Source organism: Carassius auratus, chromosome 21, assembly GCF_003368295.1.
Source record: "Carassius auratus strain Wakin chromosome 21, ASM336829v1, whole genome shotgun sequence".
NCBI classification, from domain to species: Eukaryota; Metazoa; Chordata; class Actinopteri; order Cypriniformes; family Cyprinidae; genus Carassius; species Carassius auratus.
The window spans coordinates 4699734-4722268 of NC_039263.1; the positions used below are offsets into that span (position 1 = coordinate 4699734).

The 22535-nt window shown below is 35.5% G+C and overlaps 3 protein-coding genes across 4 annotated transcripts in view; all 3 read right to left on the reverse strand.

The window, feature by feature from the left end:
• LOC113038291 (calcium/calmodulin-dependent protein kinase type II subunit alpha) overlaps positions 1 to 3462 on the reverse strand; it is a 39795-nt gene extending 36333 nt beyond the window's left edge. For both annotated transcript variants that reach the window (XM_026195604.1, XM_026195603.1), the window contains exons 1-2: positions 3143 to 3462; positions 1783 to 1877 (exon numbers count right to left, since the gene is read on the reverse strand). In XM_026195604.1, the coding sequence (XP_026051389.1) occupies positions 1783 to 1877; positions 3143 to 3447 (400 nt within the window). In that variant the 5' untranslated portion in view covers positions 3448 to 3462. The remainder of the gene's footprint in view (positions 1 to 1782; positions 1878 to 3142) is intronic.
• Positions 3463 to 10032: 6570 nt separating this feature from the next.
• cdx1b (caudal type homeobox 1 b) lies at positions 10033 to 16021 on the reverse strand. Its single transcript, XM_026195606.1, has 3 exons — positions 15342 to 16021; positions 12582 to 12730; positions 10033 to 11563 (listed from the first exon to the last, which is right to left on the reverse strand). Exons 1-3 carry the CDS (start codon positions 15754 to 15756, stop codon positions 11366 to 11368), a joined length of 762 nt encoding a protein of 253 aa, XP_026051391.1. The 5' UTR covers positions 15757 to 16021; the 3' UTR covers positions 10033 to 11365.
• A 4120-nt stretch (positions 16022 to 20141) lies between these two features.
• Positions 20142 to 21523, reverse strand: LOC113038293 (NADH dehydrogenase [ubiquinone] 1 alpha subcomplex subunit 2). Its single transcript, XM_026195607.1, has 3 exons — positions 21367 to 21523; positions 20390 to 20496; positions 20142 to 20310 (listed from the first exon to the last, which is right to left on the reverse strand). The coding sequence occupies exons 1-3, from the start codon at positions 21468 to 21470 to the stop codon at positions 20219 to 20221; spliced, it is 303 nt and encodes a 100-aa protein (XP_026051392.1). The 5' UTR covers positions 21471 to 21523; the 3' UTR covers positions 20142 to 20218.
• Positions 21524 to 22535: the final 1012 nt, after the last annotated feature.

Here is a 22535-nt window from a genome sequence, read left to right on the forward strand (position 1 = left end):
TACCTCTGTTTTCACATACACCGAAACTGGTCTATTGAAATAGAATAGAACAGAATATAATTGAATAGAATAGAACAGAACAGAATAGAATAGAACATAATTGATTTGAATTGAACAGAATAGAATAGAACAGAATAGAATAGAACAGAATAGAATAGAATAGAACAGAACAGAACAGAATAGAATAGAACAGAATAGAACAGAATAGAATAGAACAGAATAAAATAGAATAGAACAGAACAGAACAGAACAGTATAGAATAGAATAGAACAGAATTGATTTGAATTGAACAGAATAGAATAGAACAGAACAGAATAGAATAGAATATAATTGAATAGAATAGAACAGAAAAGAATAGAACAGAATAGAATAAAATAGAATAGAACAGAATAGAATAGAACAGAATAGAATAGAACATAATAAAATTGAACAGAATAGAATAGAACAGAATTGATTTGAATTGAACAGAATAGAATAGAACAGAATAGAATAGAATAGAACAGAATAGAATAGAACAGAACAGAATAGAATAGAATAGAACAGAATAGAACAGAATAGAATAGAACAGAATAAAATAGAATAGAACAGAACAGAACAGAATTGATTTGAATTGAACAGAATAGAATAGAACAGAACAGAATAGAATAGAATAGAATTGAATAGAATAGAACAGAAAAGAATAGAACAGAACAGAATAGAATAGAATAGAACAGAATAGAATAGAACAGAATAGAACAGAATAGAATTGAACATAATAGAATAGAATAGAATAGAATAGAATTGAACAGAATAGAATAGAATAGAAGTGTCTATTCTCAGAATATGCATTACTATTATGAAGTAATAAAAAACGTAATGTGATTGAATCGGTCAGCTGTTAACAGACTGACAGAAAAACTGTTAGCTGTGATGATGGATCGCTTACACACTGCATTGTTTAAAAGCCCATTAAAACAACAATGCAAGTACAGTAGCTACTATTTGAAGCATAAAACATGATGTGTGCCTGGCAACACGGTGTGGGAGGTGTGCGGCTGCCTTCAGGGTATATCACTGCCTCCTACTGCTCTACTTGACTTTCAGCTTTTACAATATCAGCTTCCAGGGAACAAAAACCTTCCTTTCTCAGCTATGACAATCATACAACAATCACCATTTGTAAGGACATTTCTTAAAAGGCAAATGCATAAATGGCACAATTTTTTGTGATACGAACCCTCCAATTCAGTTATTTTCAGCTTATTTTCACAATGAGAAATGAAACAGCGTTTAGACCCACATTGCAAAAAAAAAAAAACATTTTTAACATTCACTATAACTAAACTGACAAAAAAAATCAATACTTATATAATCTATTAGAAGTTTAGAACGGGACAAACATTGTATTTGGACACTTAATTTTCTTTAACCTCAACACAGCATTCACTAGTCACCTTAGTGAATGTAATTTCTAAAAGTGCCCACCTTTTTTTCACAAATTAAAATGAGTGATCGTTAAAAGACTTGGTCCTCAAAAGTAACATTTTTGTTCTTCACAGACTTATTAATGACTAATTAATGATGTAATTCACCTCTCATACAAGATGCATAGCTTTGAGCCTACAAACAAATAAAAGTAACCGGTTTTGTAAATAAGGGCTTAGGATAGACTGGTAATAAATCAACTATAGATTGACTCCACTGCTGATGTTCTGTAGTACCTAATGATTGCTTATAATTCCCAACCTTGATTACGTTAATAAATCGTTTGGACAGTTTTGTTGGACTGATCTGTGCACCTACCCCGAGTAGACAGCTTCTTCGTGTTGATGATCTTTGCAGCATACTCTTGGCCTGAGAGAACTTTCACACATCTCCGCACCACAGAAAAGGCCCCCCTAAAAACCAAGAAGAACGTGGATGCAAGGTCTGTATGTTGAACATTTAGTGCACTTTTTATGTAAAGGTTTACCTGCTAGGCAAGCAGTAATATATTAAATTATGCAATATTTCAATGTCTGAACTGAATTGCCACCCACAAAAGCAATTATGTAAGCGGTTTGACTGCCCACAGGAAAAGACGTGTGTATGTTCAGTATGAGGGTGTGTGTGTGTGTGTGTTCAGTATGAGGGTGTGCGTGTGTGTGTGTGTGTGTGTGTGTGTGTGTTCAGTATGAGGGTGTGTGTGTGTGTGTGTGTGGGAGTGGAGCAGTGGGCACAAGGCCAGATGGAGTTGAAGACCCGTCTCTGTAGAGGTGTTACATGCTCTCAAATCAAGAAAACAAGTATACAGTGCACTCGCGCAGGATAAAAAAAATAATATGCTGTAGTACAGAGTGGGTGGATGGAAAGAGGGAATCAAACAGATTTTCTTGTACTTCTGCCTCAACATCTCACAGCATTGTTACTGGCACTATATGCATCAACGTACAGGTATCTGGATTTTAGTATGTAACATTTATGAATGTAATTATTCATAATTATAAGCTGGCTCATTTTATTGTAACGAACCGTAAGGTGTCTTGAGATATACACACTACACTATGTGTGTGTGTGTGTGTGTGTGTGTGTTTATTCATATACTGTACATACATGCATAATGTATCTTCTTACAGATCAAGAATTTGCCACAATGCATTTGGGTTGTTACTGCGACTATGACTCTATTTAAATAAACTGTATGATTGTGCTACTACTCCACATTGTGATTCCTCTCTTTCTCTCTCTGAAAGCATGAGATTGGCATGATGTTGGAAACGCTCTTCAGATGTGGCCGCTGAACTTTGAAGTGCTTTCCTCTGTGGATCTCCTCCACCCAGTGTCTGCTCGTTATGTAATGCAAGTTGCGCTATGTGCCTTCTCAAGTTAGTACATACTGATCATTTCTACACGATCTGAAATCATGCTTCATTCAAACCAAACACTACCAGATTTGCCTCACAACCACTTTCAGATCAAACTCAAAGTGGATTTGCATTTGTATCTATCGGGGAGATTTTCCAGCTACGTTGTTCTTATTCTTTAATACATAAACTGTCTGACAGTTCTAATGCTCTTAACATACGCTGATATGGTACAAAAGCATTGCATTGGAATGAAAAGAACATCTCGGGCCACTGTGCAACTCACATCAGTTTAAAGAAATGCATCGATTAGGACTTACTTCCCCAGTTCCTCAAACAGCTGGTATTCCTCTGTGAAGCGCGTGCAGGTGATGGTTGCCATCCTGGAGACGTGTGCGTTTCCCGCGTCTGATGAGAGTGTTGTGAGGTGAACGTTTGGAGCGTCAGGCAGGAGGAACAAATCAAACGTCTGGTCCACAGATCGTTTTCTATATCGGAAAAGTGGAAGTGGAATGAGGAAAAAATGTGGATGTCTGCGACTGGCTGCTGTCCTCCATACACAGCCCTCGTTACCATGGCAGCCGCATCCTCCTCCTCTCCTCACATGCTCACACACATGAAGCATGCAGACAGTAAAACACACCCACACACCTTCAGTGTGCATCACACTGTTACTTCACAGCGGTCTGCATACACTGTATGAAGAGATGCTATTTTAAATGCTTTCAGATAAAGCGAAGCATACAGTACTTTTTTAAATTCACATTCAGTCAAAGTCCTTTCGTTCAAACGCAAGCATTGCATCAAAGATTTTTACACATTGGAATGATCTGCTATTGCTTTTAGTAGAAATTCCCTTGCATGTGGATTTAATGATGTCTGTCTTTTTCTCCATCTATAGCGGAAATAATAGAAAAGAATCAATGCACAATTTGCCCAAAGTGGCTCATTAGGGACAGGTTAGGGACCAGGACCACTGATCTGAGAACAGGGCTGGTGATAGATGATCTATTGAGATCAGATAACATTTATGTTGATAACGATGATCAGCTATGGACATTTTTACTCTATGGAGACATAAATGCAATAACAGCCAGTCAGTGCATGTCTCTGATAACTCTGCATGTTCTGTGTTTCTCTGTGTAAATGAATGGTATAGTTATATCTAATGCATAAACTCAAACACACGTGACCCGCAAAGCGATTCCAGGATCTGCGTCTCAATTTATGAGACATGAACATGTGAACTTCATCTCCAGAGCTACTCTAAAAGTCACTTTACACAAAAACGGTCGCTGCACTGATATTCTGAAGTTGTCAGGTTGCATTCATTTTATGATTAATATTTTATTTTGTGCAGTTCTTCTGCATTTGTACTTTATCTCTGTGTATTCTTTGGGGATTACACTTCAGAGTCAGACTGTATATGAACTGCATTGTTTAAATCTGTTACTGAAGCCTTCACTAAAGTATTTTTTGTTTGCACAACAGTTGCTAAACCTCATACTTTCTTTGATGCACAATGGGTTAAAGATTGATTAAATCAACATTTTATCAAGAAGAAGCATATAATATTATATATATTATGAATGACTCCTTTTAGAACATTTTAGCAAATGATTAACACTATTGTAAATTAATCAGTGGACTGAGATTCTTTACATTTATAAAAAGAGCAACAAATCTATGGTAAGTTAATTGTCACTATAGTTGCAATTTATTAGTACTTGTAGACCTGTTTATTAATACTTATAAAGCTCATATTTATGGCTTATTCTACATACTTTAGATATCTATGCCATACCTAAACTTAATTAATAACTCACTAACTCTTAATTAGCCACAAATTAGGAGTTCATTGAGGCAAAAGTCATAGTTCATGGTTAGTTAATAGTGAGAACTGGTCACCAAATGAAAGTGTGTGATAAAACAGTTTACTAATCTAGCGGTAAAAATGCCAAAACTGAAAAAAGTGTACAAACCTGTGAGTACAGATTGTAAACTGAGGGTAAGCATGAAATGGGCAAAGATTAATGGATCTCAAAGACTCCTATGTGACCCGATGGGGCAGTTTGAACATGAAACGGATGCAATATTTGTCAGATAAACAGATTTCGAGCTCATGAAGACCCTCTGGAGGCACTGTGCTGTTGAATTGCTCTTGCAGGACTCTGATGATGTCACATTTGATATGTTTACATGTTCAAAAGAAGCTCATTCTGTTTAAGAAAAGATCTCCTTTTGCATTGAACTTTGCAGATGTTGTTTTGCTCAAACAGGAACATTACAAATTAACTAAACTTTAAAAAGTGTTTTAATTTAATTATTATTTTACATGTTTTTTTTATTTAAATTTTAAATGATTTATGATTCAATTAATTGTTAGCGTTTCATTAAACTCACAAACCCCCTGCAGTTCTTTTCCGGACACCAGTTAACCTTAGTATAATATAATGATCAGTACACTTCATGTTGTTAATCACAATGAATGGACTATATTTTCTGACTCTTTGTATTTTTCCATCATTATGGTAAAAGGTTTTCCTATTTAAATCAATGTAATAAACAAGTGAGGACAAATGTAATCTACAGTAGTCTGATTACTGATTACTGTACTGTTGTGAGCAAAATCATGCATTCATCTGGTGCATAGATTTGTGAATTAAGCATGTGTGGAGATGTTGCATGTATTTTTGGCGCATTTGTAATGTTGTGTGCATATGTAGGATGATCATAATTTCTGATCAGAGAGCGTATGCATTTATGTGCATGCATTCACGCAGCTTGATTCATGTGATTTCTGTAATAGGATCTGTATAGGAATTTCCCTGCACTACAGTGAGCACACACTGTCACAGAGACACATTCAGCTGCATGTCCATTCCTGAAAGTCAACCTTGTGCAACCCCAGACACAGACAATTCATACCACATTTATGTGCCGAGCTTGCCTAGCTTTTGCAGGATATAGAGCATAGATAGAAATCCTCTTCACTGACATAAAAATTCTCAACAAGGATTCTTGTCCTTCAAAACTGGTTTCCATTAGGACCCCAAGCGATCTTTAGCGCCTGATTACTTCCTACACAATCACTGTAGGAAATATGTAGTTTGCACTACATTATAAATAAAAACAATTAATGTCTGTTTTAGTTAGCTTTTGTTCAAGTATAGCATACAGACCTGGTTGGCCTGATAACCTTTTGAACATCTTTAAGGTGTTTTTTTTTTTTTTTTTTTTGCATGAATTTATGAATGAATGACATTTACCTGATTCATTTATACCTGATTTCTCACATCACTGTGCTGCCTTGTAATGCACTCTTCAGACTCAGTAATAAATATACAACTAACAAGCAGAGATAACATTTTAATAGGCTATACTGTATGGAAACATAAGCATGACCAATTTGACCAAATTTGAAAGAATCCATGCTGTGGGTGCTGGCGTTAAATTTCAACTTTGTCTCTTAGTATCCTGTGGCTCCCTCTAGTGAATAACATTAATATTACAGCTAGCATTTGTGATTCACAGTAGAGTTATAGCCATACCTCCAATTATGGGACCTCTGTTATTTACGTTTTCTGGTGCCCAGGTGCTTTAAAGACAGAATAATAATGATAAAAAAACAATAATTAATAAATATAGCAACAAGTGTCAATTATCAGGGTCCAAACACAAGGAGCACCAACAGCAACAGGTGACGTATAGTTGTTTTTATTTTTCATATATGTTTTACTCCCTAGTTAAAGTTTAATGAAGCTTAAAAAATTGCATGTTTAATACAAAAGTAAATTGTTCATCCTCGTGATGTTGAGTTCAGAAGATATTTTGAAGAATGTTGATAACTAAACAGTTGCTGTTAGCCACTGAACTTTTTTTTCTTTCTCCTATACTGACAATTAGTGTTTCAGACCTATCTCTTTAAAAGAAAACAACTATTATCCTACTCAGTTTATTTAGGCTACTACTCAGTAGCCTAAATAAACATCCATTTGACTTTTTTTTTTTTTTTCCTTTTTATGTTTGTCTTGAACAAAATAAAAAAAATTGAGCTGCTGGGGCGTTTCTGGAATGAGCCTGTAATAACTGATACCATTATACAGAAATAGAGGATATTGAATAACATGGTTATACTCCACAACATCGGTCGAGTGCTTGGAATAAGTTCATTTTGTGAGCTGATGTGCTGTGTTTGTCTCAGAACGAGGCAGATGGTGTATTCTGTTCTGTAATAAAGGCCATGTCGATTCGCATTGGGTTGTAATGTTTGACCACCAGGGGGCGCCGTTCCCAAACTTTCCTCGTGAATAATGTCGCTATGATGCATTCTGCAGATCAGGATCGGGTTTCCTCTGGATATTGCTGTCCTCAAAATGCTCAGGTAGCCTACCTCGGGAAACGATGGTGATGATGACAAAAAATCTTGTGATGATACAAATTTGTCGATTCGGCACATGAAAACACTTGCTATTCACTCCAATTTAGATTTCCGAAAAAAAAGCTAAGAAAAAGGGTGTCTATGCACTAAACCAAAAGGTCTCTGCCTCAAATATCAATATGTAAAATAGAGACCCTTTAGTGCTAACCCACTCCTAGATTAATTAAAATGTGACTACATAGTTCCCATCTACCTGCACTATCTTTAAAATGTGCGTTAATTATGTGACACTAGTCTTTTTCGGTCACATGACATTTAGCATTGTGCAGGTCAGAGTTCATTTCAGCAAGCTTTATGTCTTGATGTGTTTAAACGGAAATCTGCAATCACACTTTGTTTTTTACGTGCACAATGATTGAAACCATTCCGCTTTAATGCTGCGTGTGTTATTTCATCATTCTTAGATCCTAATTATGATTGTAATTAGGTATTAGTGCATTTAATACGCATAGGCTACATGAGAAGAACGGGGAATCCCACTTCGCGAGCGAACGACAATAATATTTTTTTATTTTATATTTTTTTAAAGAAATTATTTTTAATTGTAGGCTATTCAGTGGCGCAGCTGTTCCATGTTCTTTTTATTAGTCCATCTGATGACATCATCTGATCGTGATAATTAAATCTCTGGCTTTGACTAAATCAAGCGACAATAATACAGGCTAAGGATAAGACATAGCCTTATAAACATGTAGGCCTATTTTTTTTTTATTTTTTTTACAGTCTTTAGGTTTGTATTTTATTGACAAGAGATTGTAACGTAACGTGTAATTGTTCAGATTTACCTGCGTCGTGAGGTCATAGGTCACGAGCTTCTATCGCTTGGAAACGGCGAACATCAGTTAAATTTAGTCAGGATCAGGAACACTTTTCTAACCGCGCATCACAGCACTCTTTACTTTGTTCTTTCTGTCTCATGTGATGTATAAAGCAAATGAATGACTAAATGAACAGCTACTCTTGTGAGAATAAGTAGCCTACTTTGTGCGCGCGCGCGTGTGTGTGTTCAGTCGATGGGTGAATATGGTTATTGTTTGTATCATCTGTGTTGTGACAGCAGCTCTGAGATTAGTTTTGAAGGAGGAAGGATCCAGTCTAAATCAAATTAAATCTAGATAATGCCATAATTCATGTATGAAGATTAATGAGGCCCAGGTTTTGGATGTTCAACATGTTGACACTTGAACTTTGACACAGGAAACATTAGTCAATTTAAAATATGGCACCTGAAGATGAATATAGAGCAGTTATTGTCTTTTCTTAGGATATATTGCACGACCTCCAACCCTTTAACTACATTTCTAATTTGAGTTTGTGGTATTGCAGTTGCATTTAAAGATTGTACCTTTAAAACTTTTTTTTACAGTAGTCCTGTGGAAATGATGCTCAGAATGACAGTTGAAATCATGCTGCTATTATATGGATGCTAAAGTTGACTGAGCATTCAGTGTGGGTTAATCATTCACACTTCACATCTCAGGACCTCAGGTTTGTCTCTTGCACGTCTATCTTGGATTGCCAAACATGAACTTGTGTTGACATCAATACACTGTCATGTTGAAATGCTCTCAATTATCAACAAAGGCAAAGGTGGATTATGAGGGTGAAGGATGAGGCCTTCAAAGAGAACCAAGAAAATGAACTCGCGCTATCAAGTGTCTGGTATTTGATATCAGGATATGCCACAATGATGCAATTTAATAATGTATTTCATGCTCCCTCTGAGCCGCTCGTCACTGCTGCCAGCTATTGTGCAAGAACAATGACCCGGTTTATTCCATTTCCATTTGTAAAAAAAAAAAAAAAAATTCTCAAAAATGTTTTTTCCAACAAATTGTTGTTCATCTTAAAAACATGATATTACATCATAAAAAAAAGCATAAATGTTACCAATAAAATTAACTCTGTTACACATGTTTGCATATGTTTTTGTTTGATAATAATAAGAATTGGTCAAATCATGGCCAGCACAGGTATTTCATTGAGTATGTGAGTAAATTCCTCTGGGTTCAATGAAAAGGTGTCATTGGGCACTTAACCATATCTGCTATTTATAGAGAGTCACTAGAATCATTGCTTTACAGCTCCAGTGTTTATGTAGAATTATTCTCGCCATTATAGAGATTATTAGTGGGTATAACTATTGTAATTGAAAGTTTATGATACAATAGCCTCGTAAACAAGCAGCTGTATAAGTAATATAGAGACTAGACAGATGATGAGTTTGCTTAGTGATTTAAATGAAGATGGACAATTGGATATACCTTGTTTTACACTATTTACCCTAATTAAAATTCTATTGAATATTTAGTTTAGTTATTGTTGTTGTTGTTGTAAATAGCAGACTCAAAAAAAAAAAAGTATTTTTAAGATTGGGTGGAAAATATATTTATCTTCAAACATAAATTTCAAGAAAATCACTAGTAATCGGTAATACTTTGTTAACCAATTTTCTTAATTTACCAGAGGGTTCTTTTTCGGAATCTGAATCATTTAGACACAAACAGCTTTAAATGCATCAAGAAATCATCATTATTATTTGCGCTTCCTAATAAAAAGTTCTCATTGTACTTCATATAGAGTTACATATGAAGAGCATTACCAACATGTTCTTGTTACTGTGAGGAGAATATTTTTACAACATGCCCCTCAATAAACTTTATGGCCTCGGAGGCAGCTATCAGCAAGCTTGTTTATACAATTCTCCTCTTACCAGAAATAGAGCAATGATAAAGAAACATGGAACAATACAATGTAACAAGACAGAGCTTAAGAATCATTAACGCCTCTTTATTAGTTGCATTATTAAAATGCTTTTTGTAGAAACATGGCATGCCACTATGTTTGTCTCATAGGGCTATTCATAATCAGGAGATTACATTTTGAGTTATGAGAACTCATAGTATACCGGGTTTGTAACTTGAACCATTTAAACTCATCAATATGTCAATATAATTTAGGATTAGACAACAAAAGTTCAAGTTCATGAATGGGTGTTATCGCAGTATTGAATTTTTGATTAAAAATGTGTGTACATACATGATATGCACTGCAAAACCGAGTTATAAGCATCAACACATCAATTAAATAGCTAAAATGTGCCATTGTTTTAAAATATCGCAATTCAATCAGAAAATGATTTCTATTTCTGCAGCATGAACATGTGGTGTGGCCATAAAGAGCTAAAGATCTTCTCTGAACTAAATACACCGTTCACAAAGATGAAGATGAAGGTTCAGTATGGACACTCTCTGTGAATGGACATGTATGCAGACAGATGCATATTGTTTGCTCAACAGTCCTTCGCCTCGGCCTTTGGACGCCACACCCTGGCTTTGTTAACGTGGTCATAAAACAGGTCCTGTTGCGGCGACGCCATCGAGGAGATATGTGCTGCCCGTCAAGCTGAGCTTCTCTGTCACACCGTTGATAAGAGAGTCCAGAGTGTGCTTGATAATGAAATAGCTCACAGTTCCTCAGTGTGCACTCGTGTCTTATCCAGCGATGCCGTTACACTGTGCAAACAGCACCAGCTCCTGCTCGAGTGCACGCTAGCCGCTCTTCTCCGATCTCCATGAAGTGCTGATAAAACACATCTGACATTTCCCTCAAAGTCTCCCTCGAGTGAATATGAAAACTGACAAATCAGTTCTGGACACAAACAGCTCGGTTTCTGAAATCTGTGGGAAGACACGGGTTGACAGATATGAAAACGGACGGCTTTCCTCGGCTGAAGTCTGAAATGAATCACTTTGCCACGATAAAACGTATATTTTATTAATGCAAACTACTTTAGAAATATACAGTTATTTGAATTCACTTTTACAATCTCAAAACGTGTTAAAGTTTACAGTGATGAGCGAAACAACAGCAGGAATAAAGAAACCGACATGACCGGAGTTATATGCAACCTTTCAGATACTTCAAATGCTGCTGCATTACTTTTCAATGCTTCTTGACTACTTTTTATTCCTACAGTCTTTGTCACGGTTGTCACATTCGTGTTGTGTTTTCACTGATGGGTTGATTTGAAAGTACTCTGTGTGTAAAAGTGTGAAAGGGCTCTCTATAAAAACAGCTAACAGTCCTAGTCTGGCCGTCTTCAGTACTCTTCTTTGATAGTCATTGGTATAGATGGTGACACAAGGCCACCGCTGCTGCTGGACACCATGGGGACACTGCCAGGCAGAGCTGAACCAGGGGGGGTCGGTGTGGTGGTGGATGCCGGCTGCGGCTGTTGCATCTTCTTTTTATTGACTTTCCTCTCTTTTGCACGCCGGTTCTGGAACCAGATCTTCACCTGCCAACAACACGCCAGAAGTCGTACTGAAAAAACATTGTTCCTGGTAAAAGCTACATTTTATGTTTCATCTGCTGCATTACACCCCATTCTACACGCTTATGAATAAAGTTTCCCAATGGGGGGGTTTCACAGCGATGCCATGGTGGAAGAAACATTTTTGTTTCTCAAAAGAAATTTCCAGTTACTTAAAATAAAGTATTGTGGAATAAAAATGTACAGAAAAACACTTTATTGGTATCTGTCTTTCTGTCAAGAACCTTTAACATTCATGGCACCTTTCCATTCCACAAACATTTCCACTTAAGATCATTAAAACGTTCTTGACATTTAAGAAGTAAATGCTTCACTGAAAGTTTTGAAGCCTTTTGAAACCTTTATTTTTAAAAGTGTACCATGGAACCAGAGATGTCAATAAAGAACTATTTTACAGTATAAAGGACCATTTGTTAACCATTAAAAAGTTTCCATGGATGTTAAAGATACAATTAATTCCAAAAAAAAAAGAACCTTTATTGTTAAGAGTGCATGAAGAACCTTTAACATCCATCTTTTTAATAAAAGATTATTTAAATGTTCCCCACATTCAAGAATGAAACGCTTCTTCTAAGAATTGTTCTTTGAAAGGTCCTTCAGGGAACCCAAAACCCCTTTTTTGAACCTTTTTTTTTTTTAAAGTATACCATTGATGTTACAGGTTCTTCATGGAACCAAAGATGAAGAAACGTTTGTTCATTAAAAAGCTCCATGGATTTTAAAGATTCTTCATGGAACAACAAACCTTTATTTTTAAGAGTGCATGAAGAACATTTAACATCCATGGAATTACCTTTCCATTCAACATAGGATTCTATAAAGTGGATAAAGTTTCTTTAGATTTTCAAAATGTTCTTGCATTAAAAGGTTATTTTAAGAACTGCTGGCTGAAATGCTCTTTAGGGAACCAAAAGTGATTTATCTGTGGCTCCTGTTGGAATATGTATTTTTGGGGGTGTATGTGAAGAACATGGAGACTGACCTGTCTCTCTGACAGACCGAGGGCTGTCGCCAGCTCTGCCTTTCTTCTGATTGTGATGTAACGGCTGTAATGAAACTCTTTCTCCAGCTCCAGACGCTGATGATCCGTGTACACCACCCGGTATTTGTCTTTCGTTCTGGTCTTCCCTCCTAAACGACAAACGGCATAAGTCAGTTTTAAACAAATAATTGTGGATCAGTCCTTTTGAGAAATATTTTCTACACGACTCTGACTTTTTCTGAACAGTATTTTATCACACGATAGAAAACTCATTGTAGTTTACTTTATGTATTTAGCAACAGATTGTTTGGCATAAATGTGAATGTATTCGGCTTAAACCTGGTTCCTTTCCAGGCATTTCTGCATTTGTATTTTAAGTCGTTTTTTACTCACTAAATGCACAGACTGTAATTAATTATAATGTGATAGAAATAAAGAGTAATTATTTAGTTAATGTCGTTGTGTTTATCATTTCTATTAAAAAGTAACTATGAGAACACAGTGTTTGCTCCCTTAATCAAGCCAATCGTTAAGAGCACACATATATAAAACACCAAGATGTCCATGTTATAAAGGTCTTTGGAATCGTGTCTCTATATTTCAAACTTAGTTTACCCTGTCAGCGGCAAGAGGGGACTTAAGTGCCTAGCAGGTTAAATATTAAAACATGAGCGCACAGGGAAGGACAGCAACAGCCACAGAGATAATCAGGCTTCACAACCATAGCATCTTCACCGAAAATCTGTCTAAAGGCCATAATCTCTTGGTATCATTAACCCGGCCAAGCAACTCTCACAATCCCCCGTTAAAAAATAAAAAATGTAGGTATTTAATTGTGTTAAATGAAACACATAATTTGGGCCTGGCTCCAGACTTCTTAAAAAGACCATCTTGCTAATGAGTTGTATGTTAATGTGTTGCACTACTGTACAAAACTACAGTTTTGAGGAATTGCCTCAAGATTTAGGCATATTAATTTGCCATATTAATTTTTCACATGCATTAGGCCTATAAAACTGAACTTAACGTGTTTGCTCAGAAACAGGCCACACTGAATATATGATCTTTCTTCAGCTTGCCTGTGATGTCACGTTATGGCATACATTTGAGGAGGAATTGAGAGTTACTTGTTGCTCCCTGTTTGAGTATTCATAAGAGACGAGACCCTGAGCTGACAGAAGAGAGCGCGTTTGCATGCAAGATTATTCTTAATAAACCGAAAACGCACGTGGTCATGTAGGAGTAAGGTCGTAAATGGCGTAAGCAGAAACCGGTCGCCTTACCCTGATTTCGCGCGGCCTGTAAACGTGCGCGTGTGTGATAGGCTACGTGACAGGAACGCATCGTTAGTGCAGGTTTAGCGCAAGTAGTAAAAAAAGAAGGAAATATATCACAAAAGCAGACTGTTTCGTGCCTCAGAAAACGATAAAAGCGTTCTCATCTCGTGCAGCAGAAGTAGAAGTTTTTCAGTCAAAAGCTGCATTTATAACTGCATGAGAGGATAATGTGAGCTGTAACATGCGAGCTTTATTTAACATCACAGCTGACAAACATACGGAATACGTGGAGTCATATAAATGATTAGCTATATTTTGACGTCTCTAAAGGGAAATAACCTGCTTTATTAATAAAGTCTTGTAAACACAGCTTACTTGCTTTGTTACATGGTTTTACTACAAATAAAACAAAAAAAAACCAAACAAACATGGTTACTATAGTTAAACCATGGTAACCACAAATTAACCATGGTTTTGCTAAATTAACCATAGTTTAACCATGGTATTAGTAGTAAATCTGTGGTTATACAAATGGTTGTCAACACGCAAAAAAAAAACATGGGTTACTACAGTTTTACTATAATAAAACCATGGTTATTATTCGTAAGCGCAGGTTACTGATGTGCGTAAACGGGGAAACCTGGTTATTTTAATGAGCTGATATTTGTGCGTTCTCAGCTCACTGGTGTGCATGTAAAGGTGCTCAGACAAATACCTTGTGAAATATTAGAAGTTATTTATTTGTTTATTTATTCATTAAATAGAACTTGCAGTATAGATAGTGGGTTAGCTACAATAATTCCAAATCTCATCGTTGGGCGGAAGAACTGTATAGCCCCAACTGTATATTAACAATACATGTTCTTTTCATATTTTTCCCAAGTTTTAATAATCAGTAAGATCCACAGTATTTAAGCTTTAAGAGCAGGCTTTTGGTGACATTTCCTCCAGTCCTGTGAACTGCCTTATTTTATATTCTGTTGCATATTATGCTATTTTCTAAAAAGGCATACCATTATGAATAATCAATCTTTTAATTTTAATTTTTAAACTTTTTCCAGTTTATTCATTCTTTCCGCTATTTCAGTAGCTATTAAATGTTAATTAGGGTACACACGCGCATCCGTGAATTCAACAACTTCACAGCATCCGGGCAAAAAAGAACAAAGAGTGACTTCAAAGCAGAGAAATTCACACAAATCACTATATTAGCATGACAAACAAGTGAATACAGAAGAGCTTGCTTCTGAACCTTTGCGGATTGAGTTTAGCACTAGTTTTCCCGTTAGTTTTCATAGCAGGTCTTTTTTATTTTGTATTAATTTATTAATTTATTTATTACCTTTATATATATATATATATATATATATATATATATATATATATATATTTTGCGATCACGATAGTTAATATTCTCTATAATAATTATTATATTGTATTTTTTATAATACAATAATTTAATTTGTAGTTTTCAGAAGCGCACCTGAGTTTGGCGGCGGCGCGCTCCGACGCATCCAGTCGTAGGGGTTCCGTCTCTGAGAGTTGGGCGACAGCTGACCGACTGATGTGTTTATGGAGGATGGGAGAAGGCCAGGCGCTTGGACAGACGAAAACTCTGGAGGACTGAAGCCCAGCTGACCGGTGCTCGAGGTCGAAGGTCCGGTTCCCGGGCCGTAAGGTGTCCATTCCTCTCGCGGAGGAGGATACGCGGGATTCCAGGCTCCTGTCTGGCTGTGGTGAGGGTCGCTGCTAATTCCAGGGACGTGATGGTATCCTGTGAAGTCTGGATACTGAGGAGGTGTGGGGACAAAATTCTGAGGGTTCAGGTTTAGGGTTGGGTGTCTTACGGAATTCGGGTACATACTGGTGTCCTTCTCCAAGAGATAACTCACGTACATGTTTCCGCCTGATGACTCCAGTGCATAATATGCACCCAAACAATTGATCTTGGCTCCTTTGACCCAGGTTTCCCTATAACCAACCTGTCGGTTCCTCTACCTGGCCAGGTTCTCTGAACCCTCAGCCTCGGTGGCTGCTAAAGGGTGCGATGCTGACGTCACGTTTATGATCATGATGCTCACCCTCCCACGGAATCGAATCTGGGTGATGTTCCAGTTCCCCACGAATGAATGTAAACCTATGAGTATAGGCCTGTAAATACGTTACAAGTGTAGAAACTGCCATGCAATTTCAAAAGACAACACATACATTTACTGTTGTAAGAAATGCAGTAAAGACAGTAAAATATGATTTAGATCATTACTTGCTTATGAAATACAAATAAGCCTGTTGTATCATAAATAGCCATTTTAAAGGTAAATTGTGCTTTTTTTAAGATATTATTATTATTATTTTCTTCGGAGATACAAATGCCAGCAGGAAACGGGATTTCCCCAAATTCATTGTGCGCACCATCGTGTTTGATTCAATTCGATTTCAAGTTCAAGTTATTCTTGTTTTCGTTTTCCTAAGATTGGTGTTAATACATTCATGTTGTTTAGTTGTTTGTTTTACATTTGTCTTTATTTATTTTTTATTGGAAACACATCAGGAGCTAATTATCATGAACTTCAATTATTATGTGATCTTCCATTTTAACAAGTTTTAATTTCCTTTTACATTTGAAATAATTGTCCAACAGCATTTGTATAGCCTATGATTTAATGACATGAACTGTAAAATATACAGTGAAATAACGTGCCGTAATTCTGTGCCACTGTATTTTTATGATATGATGGCAGACAAAACTACCAGTTTTTAGAATAAATTTAACAAAAAGTTATTATTGCAACCTATAGGCAGACAGTTAGTTAGACATGCTAATTTTATAGTAGGACATTAAATATTATAATGCATTATATAATTATAATTATATATATATATATATATATATATATATATATATATATATATATATATATATATATATATATATAAAATGCATTATGCTACGTACACATGCACACACAATCAAATTCCAAAAAATTACAAATGTGTTATTAAATTACGCCTTTGCTTCATTTTAAGTAGCCCATCCCTGTTTTCTGTACCGGAGACCCGGACCACAATTTCACCTGGACTTTCAAAGCATTTAATTTATTTTTCAAGAAGAAATTTGACTGAGATAAAACTAATATAGCCAAGCTTACCAAATCATTTTTTTAAAATATAAAAACACCTAAAACACACGGCCATAAAATTATGAGCTATCCAAAAAAGAAAAAAGGAAAATAAAAGGTGGTCTAGAATGAAACCATTTGACAAAAGCGATGTGAACCATGTGAGAAAAACTGAAATCACGATGCGTCTCGGGCTAATTCAGATTGTGTGTGTTGCTGCTCAATAGTATTTATGATTGTGTTCATGTTGTAAAGACTAACAAGTGTGTTAATACATTTATAACCGTAGTAGCTTTTATTTCACTCTTCGGCTAGAAAACGGTTGCCTATTGATAAGATAACGACGTGGAATATACTTTCTTACATTTTAATTGGTTTACATCTTATTTTAATTGTATTCAACCTTTACTGGTCTAATCAAGGATACAGTCGTTTCTCTCATTGAGGACATATATTAGTTATAGTTTGACTCATGCTTTTCCCTTCACTTGAAGTATTACTCTCAATGAGATATATGTTACAGGTTAATGTCGCCGTCTGAAAACGTGCAAACACTTTCCAGTCCATTAGAAACACCAATAAATAAACAGGTTTCTCCGATCCCATGTAAAAGACTTCGAGGAAACAGAATAATGCAAACGATCTCGGTCAGTTCAGAAGGAGAGAAGGGTTTCAAAGCGATCTGAGAGGATTTAGATGTGTGGGGTCACATTTCACATCCAAGTGTGACTTCCTTGTGATTGAAATGGGAAGAGCTTTCGGGAAAGAGAGAGAGAGAGAGAGAGAGAGAGAGAGAGAGAGAGAGAATATCTTCATCAACTCTGAGGTGATTGTTAATATACAAATCACATTTTTATTAATATAAATAAAAATCTATTAATAAATAGCCTCAATGTATTTTAATGTTGATTATAATGCTGAATAAAAATATATATATACACTGTAACATGTATATTTACAGATGTGGAAGCACTTGTCTCGTTTAAAATAAGCATGAGTGTTTTTAATTACAAATACAGTTGCAGATAATAATTGCAGTAACTTGTTTTTATAACAAAACAAAAATGTTGCATGTCGTGAAATTATATTTAAAATGTATGTAGTAATTTAATTTAATTTAAATGTGAGAATGTATTAAGGTGATGGTTGCAATTGTATTTTATTTTCGGCTAAACAATACTAAGCAAGAATGTGTTTGTATAATATCGTTGGCTTAAGTCAACGATCATATGAATCATTTTAGATTCACGGACTGTTTCGAAAAAGAAAGTAGTGGTTGAAAGTGTTTAGTGCCAGACAGACAGTCTCGTGCAGTCACCTGCAGGACAACCGCGAGATCACACCTGAACCTCATCCTGATCCAGTGTGCATTTATCAACTGAAGTCCATTTTTTATTTAGTCAGTTAATAACTGCACATACTAAATGCATACAATAATTTAATAAATACTTATTATATATATTGATATAAATAATAATTTAGCGGCAAAATAAATTAAAGATTAATACATTTTACCAAAATAAATCAAACTTCACTGATTTTTATTTAGTTTGTGTTTGGGTACATAATATATCCCTATTTGCACTCATTTACACACAAACACTTACATGGATGAATGTTGTTACAAACAGTTTTTGCCATTGACTTCCACATGATGTTATGGAAATACTGTGGAAGTCAATAGGAACCATGAAATTGTTTGGACACTGACATTCTTCAAAACATCGTCTTTCATTGTTTTTTATTATTATTATTTGGCGCACTGTCTCTTTAAGAAACTTCTGCTACATTTGTCAAAATCTGTTCCGATGAAGAAACAAAGTAATCTTAATATTAATCAAAGTGCATTTAGTAGTACTGAATGTGCACTTGTAGTGTATAAATAAATAAAAAATACATAATACATTTTACTTTAAGGTGCTCTAAATCATTATATCGTAATCATCATTAATTGTGCTTAACTTGTTTTAAAGTGTTGACTAACAAACTAATGCATTTGGTTATACTTTTTTCTGTTGTGTAACTTGGTATGACATTTAAAGTTAATTTCACCAAATGCTGCAACAGTGTATTAACTTGACCTTTTAAAACTGTACAATTAGAAAAGCAGTAACCTTAGACAGTACAACTGTAGTATTATTCTTATGCAAGCTGGTTTTATGAGCTCACATAAATTAAGAGATAATTGTATTTTTAGACTTTGTTATATTACTTAAATTATAGATGTCAGCTTTAAAGTAAATCCTTCTTATAAAGACATCTAGAGACAAGTAGTTAAAAGTTAAAATTTAAAAGTATATCATTTATTTATCAGCCTTTATTGCATTGATGCTGTGTATTTTGGAGGACTGTTGAAAATATTCTTTGGTGAGCATGTTTTTCTTCCAAAACCTTTCTCTTCACCTGAGGAAAGAAAGTGACAGGGTGTACTATTCCTTTTTAATTATTTCAGATAAATTCTGGATCATATGTATAATGTCCAGTCATTAGATTTTCAGAAACCTTCTTTCACACCAAGGACAGGCACTGGAAAGATAAATATTACAATATTAGCGTTCGTGTCAGTGCATGCTAATATTCTATTCTGTGAAATGCTTCAGCTTGTCAAAGCAGGCTGGATTCTTAACGGCTGTCAATGTTTTTATCATTCATCTGCTGAAAACATTGCTCTGAAAGCGATTCCAACTCAAAACTATATCTTTATTGCTAATGTTACAGCCATCGTCCTTGTGTGAGCGACCTTAACACTTCTGGAAACAGTTATTCGGAAATGTACACATTTTACAGATAAAGGTAAACAAAACTGATTCTGGAAAAATAACAGTAGATACAGGTGCAGTAAATACTACATTAGACTGAAATAGTTATGCTTTTATCCAAAGCAACTTACAGTGCATTCAGGCTATCAAGTTTTACCCATCATGTGTTCCCGGGGAATCAAACCCCCAACCTTGCACTTGATATGCAATGCCCTACCACTTGAGCTAAAGGAACACATATAAACAAAAATATTAATGAAAATTCATGCTGTGTATGACAGGTTAAAATAGGACCGTAAATATGCATTTTGTGGTGATGAAGTACGCCTGATGCCAAGCTAGCATAAGCAGTGAACAATGAACACTCATTCCTGATAGAAATGCATACAAAAAAAAAAAAAAATCAAAATCTTTAGAATAGACATTTATTTTCAATTTTGGACACAAATAACATTTACATTATTTTACATCAGGGTGTTTCCTCAGGGCTTTGCATTTACTACTGATTCAAGAGCTTTGGCCACTTGGTCAGCGTTCATGTTGTCCAGTGAAACGTTGTGTTCTTTGCCAAAACCTGAGACAGAGAGATGCATCGTTATGCTTATGTGGTCAGTTGTATGAATATGCTTTAGTTTTCTGGAGTAAGTTCCCACCATATCGTGCCCACAGCACGGGCTGAACTCCAGAGCACTCTCGGATCAGGATGGGGAACTCCGGGTTTGCCTTCTTTAATGTCACATAATGCTGCTCAATAAAATCCCTAAAATAAGAACAACCATAATTAAGACACATTGAGACATAAGAATAAATCTCCTTGTTTTTGTTTCTTTCTCGAATTCGCAAAATGCTTGCTACAGATGCGAAAATGCATCAAATTAAACCTTGAGCTGATTTTTTTATTTAATTTTTTTATGACGGACAAAATTTTCAGAGGCAGTGTGTAAAAGTGACTGACACAATGTCAGGTCGTATTTTTTTTTTTTTACATGCAAATATTTGGGAAGAGAATTTCAGACCTTAAGACTTGGATCTAGTTTCACTCTGAACTAAAAAATAAAAATCACAATATTCGTTAATCCACACCACCCATTTATCAATTTCTAATATGCTGATTTGGTGCTCAAAAACATTTATTAATATCCATGTTGAGTATATTTTTGGGGAAATAGTTACACGTTACAATTATAAACAGTTGTTTAAAATAAAAGAAATTAATACTTTTTCAATGAATTAAAATGATTAAAAGAGAGAGCAAAGGCATTTAAAATGCTACAAAATATTCCTATATCAAATAAATGCTGTTCATTAATCTTTCTATCAACTCTGAGGTGATTGTTAATATACAAATCAAATTTTTTCTTACTCTTGGAAAGCATAAGATCTCTTTAAAACAAAAATATATTACAAGGCAACAACAACTAAAAAAATGTATTCATTTATTAATAATTACTCTGAATTAACCTACGAGCAGAAACGATAAAGAAATAAAATTATGGAGAAATAAAATACAGCAGTAACGTTATTATTATAACGTAACGTTATATACACATTACTGCGAGTGACACACACAACCTCTGAAGAGGACAGTTACTCTCATCCTGTCCCACAGTAAACAGCGCCAGTACTGCACCTGGTTCCCTGACTGGCAGCTGATATCTGGCACAAGTGCAGACGGACCTCACGCAGATTTTTGGACAGATTTGAGCCGATTCCGCGAACCACAGCCGCCGCCATCACTGTCACCTTCACGAACGGAAGTGTTCTTCTTCTGTTGATGTTTACCGGCCGCCTGCAAACAGGTTTTATCTGCATTACCGCCACCTACTGACTGGATGGTATTAGTTCTTCTTCTTCTTCTTCTGGTGTTTAATGGCGGTTGGCAAACCATTTAACGGTGCATTACCGCCACTAACTGGACTGGAGTGTGGAACGAGAGATTAAGCAGAAAAAAAAAAAATAATAATAATAATAAAAAAAAAAAAAAATAAATAAATAAATAAATAAATAAATATTTAAATAATAATACTTATTAGACTCAGATTCTTTTAATTAATTCAGTTTCTTTAAGAAACCTAATTATATAACAATATATCTGACCTGCTGTTTTCCCCAAGAGACCTGACAATGAGACGTCATGATGTTTTGCCTTCCGTAGTGACTGAAAGAGGTGCTCCCTATTATATTTCCTACACTGAAGAAGAACATGTTCCACTGTTTCTGGTTGATTACAATTAGTACATTTCCCAGTTGGGTGCTTACCTATTTTATACAATGAAAGGTTTAGACCTGTATGACCTATTCTCAGACGAGTTATTAAACTTTCTTCCCTCCGTTTCCAGCCCACCATCCTCCCAGCACCAACCTGTCTCTGTACATTATATAAATGCCTTCCAGATTCACTGTTATCCCAATACCCTTGCCAAACGGACTGTGCATACTTCCTGATAATTTACTTAGCTTCTTCTTTATTTAATGGGGTTTCTAAGTCTACGTGTTTAGTTTTGAGTGATCCTTTGGCCAGCATATCCACCTGCTCATTCCCCTCCACGCCGACATGAGCAGGAACCCAAAGAAAGCATGTGGATAGCCCCTTTAGCTTCATCCTGTATAAAATAATGAATATATTATTAATGATATTGGATCTAAATAATGTTTTGCCAGATTTAATACTCATAAGTGCAGACAAACTATCAGATGCAATAACAGTGTTATTTGTTTCCCTCTCTTCTATCCACTGCAGGGCCAAAAATATTGCAATCAATTCTGTGGTATATACTGACACATTATCCGATATTCTTT

Bases quoted from the DNA above. Each gene is read 5' to 3' on its own strand.
- LOC113038293 (XM_026195607.1), bottom strand. From the start codon at position 21,470: ATGGCGGCGGCTGTGGTTCGCGGAATCGGCTCAAATCTGTCCAAAAAT. The intron at 20,497-21,366 runs GTGCAGTACTGG...TTCTTATTTTAG, and splicing joins GCTGCCAGTCAGGGAACCAG to GGATTTTATTGAGCAGCATT. The intron at 20,311-20,389 runs GTGGGAACTTAC...TCTCTGTCTCAG, and splicing joins CGTGCTGTGGGCACGATATG to GTTTTGGCAAAGAACACAAC.
- cdx1b (XM_026195606.1), bottom strand. From the start codon at position 15,756: ATGTACGTGAGTTATCTCTTGGAGAAGGACACCAGTATGTACCCGAAT. The intron at 12,731-15,341 runs GTGCGCTTCTGA...TTTGTCGTTTAG, and splicing joins CGCGCCGCCGCCAAACTCAG to GAGGGAAGACCAGAACGAAA. The intron at 11,564-12,581 runs GTCAGTCTCCAT...TGTTGTTGGCAG, and splicing joins TCGGTCTGTCAGAGAGACAG to GTGAAGATCTGGTTCCAGAA.